Raw genomic sequence first — 9,863 nt, 5'->3', positions numbered from 1 at the left:
TGAACTGCAGTTCCCAGAATTCCGCGTGAGATGGAGCCTGTCGCGCGCCGTCTCTCATTGCACGCGGCGTAAATCTGGGGCCCTGTCCGCTGTCAGCGCTCGGCACCATATGGACCGGAGCTCACCTCACCGAGAATGTGGACGTAAGGGAACCCGAACGAAACCAGACCCGCGCGCGCAATAGAAAAGTTGTGCGCGTGGCGTTTGCGGCTCGTCTGTGCGTTCCCGGTCTAATTGCACGAGGCACCGCGCGGTCACCGGGCTCCACTGACTCAGTCTAATCCGGTTACGACTCCGCCGCCGCGACACGCGCCGTAACGTGATTATTTTAGCGAGTGGCAACACCACATCAATTCTCAGCCCCGGCGATGTTTGTCGCGAGGCACCTTTCAAAGCCGGCTTCGTTTGAACGAGGCTCCTCCACGCGGGGACGCTTAGGAGCTCCTAACACGTCGCCCGTCTGTCACCGCAGAAATAAATCGAGGATAAATTGCGGGATCTCGCGCCGCCTCGTCGTGCTCGCGCGGCGCCTCGGCAGCGCGCTGACAGCGAAGCGGAGGAGGTTTTATCTGTTCAGGTTAAGTTTGCTTTAAATCTAGTAAATGGCCTCGCTGACGTCTCCTGACGATGTTACTGTAAATGCACTCCGAGTGACTGAATCATTTAACATCTAATCAATAGCGTTTGCGTCGCACCATAAACACACTTCAGTCGGATTCCTGCCCGAGCCGTTATGTTGGAGTTAACAACTTCGCTTAGAGAGGCCGGAACCGGCGTTAAAACCCAAAACAGCTGCATGGAAACAAAACGAGAAGCCCCAAAAGTCCAGGTCCGCAACTACACGTCGCTGTTCCCACTGAAAGTGAAGGCGGCCGCGTTCGGGCGGAGGCGCTCTCGCTGTGCCATGCTGCCATCACCTGGCCGCTGCGCGCGCGGCAGCCTCCGGGGCGCTCGCGCTCCGCGTCGGCCTCGCCGCAGCCAAGACGCACCGGTGCGACCTGGAGAGCGCGTGCACGAAGCGGAGCGGGGGCGTCGTGACAAATATAGCGCGGCGGCGAAGCCTTTCGGAACCCGCCGCGGCTTCCTGCAGAACCCCCCCCACACACACACACGCGCGCGCACGCACACACGCACTCTGGAGGATATCAAGGCCGAGACGAGACACCAGAAAATACTGCAGGCTGCGTTGTAAAAGCACTAGATTTATTGGCGCCGGCACGCGTTACACCTGAGCCACAGACAGTCGTGCTGCGTCTGCCGGAGCGGAGACGCACAGAAAACATCTCCAGTCTCAGGGGTGAGTCAATCAGCTCTCGACACAGATGTTTTTGCCACAACAGCAGCACTCCCATACTGTGAGTGTAAATTACGCCTCGCAAATTAATTGCGAGCTCTGATCCCCGCGACGCGGCGGCGGCGGCGGCGGCGTCATATCATGGCGCTGGTCAGGTTGCTCATGGAGCGCACGCTGCCCGTGTGCGTGTGCCGGCTCTTCCGCCGCACGCTGCGCAGGTAGTTCCTGTAGAGGATCACGCTGATGACGCGGTCCTGGAACTGCTTGGACACGATGTAGTAGAGGATGATGTCCAGCACCGTGCTCATGTTCATGAGGAAGGTGGTGAAGACGGCGCCGGTGCTGAAGCCGCCGTCCTCGCCGCCGTCCAGCAGCCGCAGCACCAGGCACACGTGGAACGGCACGAAGCACACCAGCACCTGCACGATGAGCGTGGCGATGATGCGCACCGACTTCTGCTTCACCTTGGGCTTGAGCTTGGACGTGCGCCCGTGCACCAGGTTGTCCACGATCACCACGTAGCAGCCGATCATGATGCACACGGGCACCAGGAAGAAGAAGACCAGGCGCGCGAAGTTGACGGGGTTGTCGCGGCGCATGTACACGATGTCCTGCATCTTGAGGCAGGTGGTGAAGTTGGCGGCGGCGTCGGGGTCGCCGGCGGCGACCAGCAGCGGCAGCGTGCTGCCCAGCGTCATCAGCCACACGCCGGCGCTGGCCACCGCCGCCTTGGGCACGTTGCGCAGCTCCTTGGCGCGCCGCGGCTGCACGATGGCCATGTAGCGGTCGGCGCTGATCAGCGCGAACAGCCACAGCGCCATGCACGGGTAGAAGATGGTGAGCGCGGCGCTGACGCGGCAGAAGAGGTCGCCGAAGGGCCAGGCGTCGCGCTGGTGGTACGCCATGCGGAACGGCAGCAGCAGCACGAAGGCCAGGTCCACCAGCGCCACGTTGATCATGTACACGGTGACCGAGTTGCGCTTCTTGGTGGTGAGGGCGAAGACCCACAGGGCGGAGGCGTTGACCACCACGCCGATGGCGAAGACGAAGCAGTAGAAGACCAGGGCGGCCATGCGGTACGCCAGCGGGCCCTGCTCCGGGCCGGCGCCGGCGCCGCCCGGCTCGGACATGTTGGAGGCGTTCAGACCCAGCGCCATGCTGAAACGCAGAGTCAGCGTTAAACTTTGGCTTCCAGTAAATGACAGCCAATCACAGATTAGCGCTTGTTTTTATGGCGTTATTCATATTACGGTCTGCTCCCTGAATAGAGCAGAGAAGTTGAAGAAAAATCCCCCTCGAGCGAAAGTCTGAAGTAGGTTTGAGTCACGAAGCAAAACCACAGCGTCACTTACTGTTGAGCATCATGTAGCTTTAGCCCACAAAGAAAAACACAAACACACAACACCTGCACAAAATGGTCAACGAGGCGCCTCGACGGTGAACGATGAGGCTGAAGCAGCTGCTTGTTTGATCATTTGAATAATTATTTTAAAAATGTGCCCCATTGTGGAAGATGGAGAAAAAAAACCAGAACAAACAGCGAAGTACTGTATGATTAATTATCATTTGTCGGTTTGGACATAATAAAGCAACTGCAGCTCGTCGAGACGCAGACGATGTGGAAGTGCAGCTTTTCTGAGTAACGGATGCTGCTTCTTGATATAAAATCACGTGACTTCGACTGTCACTTGTTGCGAAAGCGTCGATCTAATCTGACTCCTGATTCATCATATGACCCAATAAAGTACAACAATTAGTGTTGTACTGAAACACATAGGAAGTTTAGGGTTCACGCTGTGTCCCTGAACTCAGCAGTGACCCCCCCCCCACACACACACACACTAACGCAGACACCAGCTCATAAACAGCAGCCTCGTGTTAAAGGTCGCACAGATCACGGACCGGACAACAAATGACTTACCACAGGAATCAAACAGACATGTCGGCGACCGGCACCAACAGGTTCATGAAGCGTTTGTCTGCGCTCTCTGCTCGAACAGCCCCAACAGGGAAGTGAACGCGCCTCAAAGGGTAACGTGATGGAAACCGTGGCGAGCGCGAGCGCGGCATAAAGCCCCCGATCACTTCCTGTGTCGGCCGTGGGCTGCGGCTTCCGCGCTCCGCAGTCCCGCACTGTGTCTGCGTGTGCGTGGCTGGAACACAAAGGGCTCCGGCTTTCCACTGTCTGCAATTACACCCCCTTAAAGAAAATGATGTGCCATTAGAAGTGGGAGTGTGTTTGGCAGGCGCAGAGATGGCAGATTTAGGGCGAGTTATTGATTGGAAAAGTGGGGTCTGTCACAGCACATTAGTTCTCAGGGGAGTAATCCACAGCAGGTTGCTGTGAGAAGCATCTGCTGCTGGAGAGAAGTAATTAAAAACAGGATGTTGAGGCAGTTGCCATATAAACAGGAAATAAGACGGTGGTAATAGACACTTCACGCTGATGCTGTGAGATGCTTTTACACCGCGTCGACTTAATGGATGCAAAGCGCATAGCTCAGGTGAAACACTCAAGGTCAGCGTGCAGCCGGATTGAATACAGATTAATGCGCGTGATTAATGTGTGCGAAGCGGCGACAACTATGAATTAGGACGCTTGCACCGGAGGAGCGTGGCCGCGTCTCTCCGTGCGCGCTCCCGGTTTGCGCCGGAGCGCTTCCTCCTCGCGCCGCTGTCTGTCTGACCTACATCAAAGGTTAAAGCGCTTCCTCTTTGCCCTCGTGTCTGCAGCGCCGTGTTTGCATAGCGGCTGCTCATTCGCTCTAATTCTTATTCCCGGGAAATAATTATCGGCTTGTCCTCTCAGTGCGTCTAAAAATTCTCATACCAGATGGCACTTTGTGTTCATTGCAATATGTTGTTATGACAACAGTCTGTGTGATGTTTTCCTCTCTTTGATACTTGTCATGCGGTTGCCTCGGTACCTTCTCCACTCCATAATGAATTCTTTATTATTCCCTGTATTACAAACAATAGAAGCGCATTTAAATATTGAGACTTCAAGTTCTGTCTAGTCCCCTTAACCAAAACTAACAGCCATTAATGTTTAAGATTGTATAAATATTTTGGTAAAATGTTTAATTGATTCTCTTCATGTATCAATACTGAGATAAATCACAAAGTGTCTGCGAAAAGCCTCGTTTGCTGCTTCTCACTTCCTCCTTAATTAGTTTTGCACTGCCCTCTAGCGGCCAAGCGTGGATACTACACGTCTGGCGTAATTAACGCATTAGATGGTTTTCATTCATTTAAAGGACAGAATGCAGTAATAGCAGCCATAAAAAGTCAAATCAACGCTAACAGATCAGATATGATGTGTTGTAAAAGTAACGGACATAAACTCTGCCTCTTGATTGGACGAGAACTACGTTGAGAGGGAGAAATGTTCAAGCAGCTACTGTAGCAACCTGAACCTCAAAACAATAATAACAATGACGTCGTGTAGTGTGTGATGTTGACTGCTACAAATAGATGGTGTTGGTGATAATAAAGGTGTGAGCGTGTGGTTACACTACAAGACAAAACCTCTACCAAGAACGGTCCAGGGAGCGAGGAGGGACTTTTATCTGCGTTCTGTTCATTCCAGTGAAAGTTTCCTGTCGCGTCCCCACCTGATGCGTGAAGGTGATGCCTCACGGGGGACGCGTCAGGTGAAGAGCTTGACTTCAGCGGCTCACGCACATCATTTGCTGGCTTTTCTTTTTAAATAATTGCTCTCGATGTCGTCAAAACAGGGAAGTGAGAACATATTAGACGAGCGTCTTCCCTACGTTTCTAGCGTCCAATAACTCGCATACAGTGAAACAGGAAGGATACTGCAATTTCCCCTTTAGCGCCGTGCCTCCGGGGGGGAGTCCTGCTGTTATGTCTGAAGAAGATAAGAACCGAGACGCTGATATAAGAACATGGAGACGTTTTATTTCAGATATTGTTTCAGGCGTTATGTTTATAGACAGGGCAGAACAACAGGCTGTCGATGCACGTCGGCCTCAGCGTCTCCACTGAGGAACCGAGGAGCAGGTGTAAAATGAGGAAGAGGCGAGTGAGCGTCGACTCTTTGTGGGAACAGAAATTAATCCCAGAAAACTAACGGAGAAAACTTCAAAACAGCGCCTCGCTCTATTGGCCGCCATCGTTTAGGCCTCGTGTCGCGCTTTGAAGGGATGAGTTATGATCGCGCGTGATGTCGCAATCGAGGAACTGAAGCTCAAAGGTTCCAAATAACAACGTCACCGTTCGTCCCGTTAGCATTTAGCGCGAGGCCGTTGAGGTCACTGCAGTTGCAAATGTCAATGTGCTGCTGTAAAGTCAGTATTTTGCGTCCATGCGCGTCTCCCATCATGCATTGCTCCGTCCTCTGCGGACGGGAGCCGCGCACGCTTCATCGACACAGTTTCCTGCTGCATTCACCGTCCCTGAGCAAATCACCGGTGAATTCGTGCAAACACGAGCCGGCGCCGCATTCCTCCCGAGCGAGGCCGCGCTCAGGGCGTCGGTCCGGGGCCGCTCCTTCACTCGAACCGGTGCGACCGGCGCTCCGAGGGCCTCTCGCCCGTGCTGCCGACGGTGCAGCTGTTGAGGTGGATCTTGTTGCCGTCGACGACGTCCCGGGACGAGTCCTCGGGCGACGTGCGCACGGCGCTGGAGAAGGACACGCTGGCCTGCACCCGCAGCAGCTTCAGCAGCTTGCGCTTGTAGCCCTTGCAGGCGAAGAAGTAGACGAAGGGGTCCAGGCAGGCGTTGAGGTGCATGAGGCACACGGTGACGTGCAGCGACACCTGGAAGGCCGTGAGGTCGGCGCAGCCGGGGCTGGACGCCAGCTTGCGGATCATGTACTGCAGGAGGTCCACGTGGTACGGGCTGAAGCACACCACGAACACCAGCGACACGCAGCAGATCACGCCGATGGCCTTGCGGCTGCGGCCCGACTTCTCCGTCAGGTGGTTGGTGCGCGCCGAGAGGCGGAGCTTGGAGCACAGCACGGAGTAGCACGCCAGGATGGTGACCACCGGCGCCACGTAGCCCAGGAACACGGCGCCGATCAGCACGGCGGCGATGCCGGGCACGCGCTCGAAGGCCGGGTACTCCATGCACGTGACGAAGCCGTCGGGCTCGGCGCGGGTCAGCGGCATGGCGAGCAGCGGCAGCGTCTGCGCCAGCACCAGCAGCCACACGCCGCCGCAGATGTAGCGCACGTTGCTCACGCGGCGCAGGCGGCCGAAGCGCAGCGGCAGCACCACGGCGATGAAGCGGTCCACGCTCAGGCACGTCATGAAGTTGACGCCGGCGTAGGTGTTGATGTAGAAGACCAGGCCCGACAGCTTGCACAGCGCCTCGCCGAGGCACCAGTGGAAGCCCAGCGCGTAGTACACGATGCGCAGCGGCAGCGACAGCGTGAACAGGATGTCGGACAGCACCAGGTTGAGCGAGTACAGCGTGGTGGAGTTCATCTTCTTCATGTTGGGCCGGATGACGTGGAGGGCCAGGCCGTTGCCTAGCAACCCCACCACGAAGACCACGGAGTAGAAGAGCGGCATGAGGACCCTGGCCGTGTCCCGGTGGTCGTACAGGGTGGAGCAGGCGGACTGGTTGCCGCCGGGGGCGGTGACGGCCTCGGCCGCGGGGGTCGCGTCCATCCTGGTGTCGTGGCAACCGGAACCTGCGGAGGCACATGGCGACACGTGTTGACGCTTGGGTGAAGTGCGTTGCTGCAGGCGGAATGAGAAGTTGAGGCGCGGCGTGGTTTTGTGAATCACGTAACCTTTTGACATGTCTATGTTGAAATGAAACCATTTCGCCCAGTAAAACCTTTAACTCAAGCACAAATGCAGGCTTTCAGAAAGGAAGTAAAATATGTTACAGAATTTCGCGCTGGTACTTTCTGAACCACTTCTGCTCCACAGTCGTTTCCTCAAACTACGTCTGTGGTCGTAGCTACTGGAGCTGCTGTTTTTACCAATAGATTTACCAGTTTTGTCAAAAAAGTAATCTACATAATGGAATAATACATTTCTGAATTATAATTTCTACATAGTTTAAACTAATATAAACCCCCTTTAATGCAAAATATGGATGATGCAAATAGCGCAACGTTCTTGATCGTGGATTAGGCAAACAGTTAAACAAATGCATGTGTTAAACAGCTGCCGATCTGATTAATCAACTGTAACTTACGGGCAGCCAACGTGAGCCGCACTAGGAGCCGAGCGGTGTCTGGCGCCCCCTGGTGGCGAACACACGCAACTGCACACAACCTTCCCAGTTTTTAGACATAGGTTAATTTGAGATTTGTGAGCATTTCTATAATTTTCTCTTTTATCACTCTGTTTATTTTATTATGATGATTAAATTATTTATTAGTATTATTATATATATGTAAACAACATAAGTGACCATTTTGGTGACTTTCTAACCTGTTTACACGTGTTTCATTTAGCCACTGTGGGTCACAGTTTACCCACTGAACCTGACAGGAAATAGGGTTTTATTTCATACGCCGTCGTAGTAAACCTACACGGGGCGCGAACAATGCCACTGACTCACAATGACCATCAATGCAGCTGCGACGATCTCACACTTGCATCACACACACACACAAAAACAGACAGTATGTGCTGAGAGATGGCCCCACAAATGAGGAAGTGCTCTTCCCCAGGGTCCGCTGCCTGCACAATGCGAGGCAGCTGGGAAGTCGCTTGTTTGAAGCACAGCGAACCCGCTCCCCGCTCACTGGGGCCGCTTCCTCGTGCACGCCGCACTGGAAAAGCACGTTTCATGGCCGCTGGCACACATGCGCCGCTGTTTTCACACACGTTTAGAGTGAAGGGAATAAATAGAGATTCAGGTTTTATCACCTGATCCACTAAGTCCAAGACCTGGAGCTTTGACTTTGAAGAATGTTTTAGTCCTAAATTTGCCTAAAAGTAATATTTCATTCAAACAGTTGAAACTATGAATTCATTATCACTTATAGTGAGAACCTCTACTCCAGCACATCCCGTCTACAGTTACTATAAATGAACGGCACACCTTGGGATCCACTTACCTCACAGGTGAATGGTGCTGCTCATCCGATCAGGTGGAGCCGCATTGATCCAGAAGACACAGAAGCCTTTGTAAAAGGTTGAGCTCGACTGATGATGCCCTGATAACCGCGACCACACAGTGCCCCGAGTGCAAATAACATGACATTCAGAAATCAAGATCCGTATCTGCCAGTAACCATAGTGACTAAATATCCTGTCCCTCCCTCTCTCCCTCCCTCCCTCTCTCTCTCTCTCTCTCTCTCACTGTTTCTGTGTTTGTGTGCTGTTGAACATGAACAAAGTGTCACCGACGTCACCCTCGTTAAACCGACATGTGTCATTTTTATCTGACCTTTTGTGAGTAACAGTTGTGGGGGTTGAGATGTGTGTGATGAAGGTCTAGGGGTGGAAAATGGGGTTTCACGTAGCCTCTGGGTTCAGCTCATCAGAACGATGAGTCCAGATGAGCTTTGATGCTTTATCTCAGCCTCCACAAATGATTAGCAGCAAACCCAGAAACTTCCCAGTTCTTCTCAGGTTGACTTTCACCTCGGCGACTTCAGAATCGTCTCTTTCATGTGTTTCAAGGTTTTTAGCACCGCGTTCAGGCACGTTGGCAGTTTTTATGTTCATTATCACCAGCAACTTCCTGTGGTGAGAGAAAGCTGATGCGACAAAGTCAACAAAACCGCCACAGCAGTTGTGTATGGGCAACAGCTTAAGGCGCGGGTGGAAGCAAAACGAAGCCTTAAAGGTGAGAGGTGGCTGCGTCTGCTGTGATTCCTGGGTGAAAAAAGAGAATGAAAACGCCTTCAAACATGCTCAAGATCATTAATTAAAGCCATCCTCACCTCAAAGTGTCTTTTAAAAGTGCATTTGATTTGAATGGGGTCTTACTTCATATTGCACACAAGTGGTGCCCTGTGGTTTTAACTATGAATCATTCCCGCTCTTGTTTCAGCTCTACTGAAACCTGACATGTGTGAAGCTGTGTGAGGGTTCACCGTTTGCTGAGGCGATGCCTTTAAAGGATGATGCTCCGTGCAGAGAGCGATTTCTGCTCATAACGAACGCAAGCGTAAAAATATCTAGATCAGATTCCTACGTTTTTTTGTTTTTTTTTAAGAACAACCTCCCTTTGTTGAAAACAAGTCCGGCGGCGAGGCAGGAAGTGGCGTTCACTTCCTCACGCTCCGGCCTTGTGGGTCTGACTCACGGGCCTCACGCCCGCCGCTGACAGACAGACGGACGGCAGACACGCTGCGCTGCCATGGTTATTCATAGAACACAATGGGCTGGATGCCATTAATAATAACAGCGTCTGGAAACGTCTGGAAACCCGTCACCGAGCTGAAATTTCACCCGAATGATGGTAACGACGTTAAAGCGCGTCACCAAACAAAGGCTCGGACTGTGAGACACTGATGGAGAATTTGCTGCTAATCTAATTCTGAGCCTAGTGCTCACTAGTTAAGGAAGTTACTCTGTGAGAAAGATTTCATGAAGGATTTCCTCTAGCGTGTGTTGAAATCTGTTACAGT

General features: G+C 53.0%; 2 protein-coding genes across 2 annotated transcripts; both read right to left on the bottom strand.

Moving 5' to 3' along the window:
- Positions 1 to 1,182: 1,182 nt before the first annotated feature.
- gpr18 (G protein-coupled receptor 18) lies at positions 1,183 to 3,372 on the bottom strand. Its single transcript, XM_029137887.3, has 2 exons — positions 3,216 to 3,372; positions 1,183 to 2,452 (listed from the first exon to the last, which is right to left on the bottom strand). The coding sequence occupies exon 2, from the start codon at positions 2,449 to 2,451 to the stop codon at positions 1,429 to 1,431; it is 1,023 nt and encodes a 340-aa protein (XP_028993720.1). The 5' UTR covers position 2,452; positions 3,216 to 3,372; the 3' UTR covers positions 1,183 to 1,428.
- Positions 3,373 to 5,195: 1,823 nt separating this feature from the next.
- On the bottom strand, positions 5,196 to 8,511 carry gpr183a (G protein-coupled receptor 183a). Its single transcript, XM_029137833.3, has 2 exons — positions 8,343 to 8,511; positions 5,196 to 6,956 (listed from the first exon to the last, which is right to left on the bottom strand). Exon 2 carries the CDS (start codon positions 6,931 to 6,933, stop codon positions 5,809 to 5,811), a length of 1,125 nt encoding a protein of 374 aa, XP_028993666.1. The 5' UTR covers positions 6,934 to 6,956; positions 8,343 to 8,511; the 3' UTR covers positions 5,196 to 5,808.
- Positions 8,512 to 9,863: the final 1,352 nt, after the last annotated feature.

This window comes from Betta splendens, chromosome 21, assembly GCF_900634795.4.
Source record: "Betta splendens chromosome 21, fBetSpl5.4, whole genome shotgun sequence".
NCBI lineage: Eukaryota > Metazoa > Chordata > Actinopteri > Anabantiformes > Osphronemidae > Betta > Betta splendens.
Note: the sequence above shows the minus strand (reverse complement) of the source record. Positions and strands in the feature narration are given on the sequence as shown.

Excerpts from the sequence above, each read along its gene's own strand:
- gpr18 (XM_029137887.3), bottom strand. The coding sequence starts at position 2,451 with ATGGCGCTGGGTCTGAACGCCTCCAACATGTCCGAGCCGGGCGGCGCC.
- gpr183a (XM_029137833.3), bottom strand. The coding sequence starts at position 6,933 with ATGGACGCGACCCCCGCGGCCGAGGCCGTCACCGCCCCCGGCGGCAAC.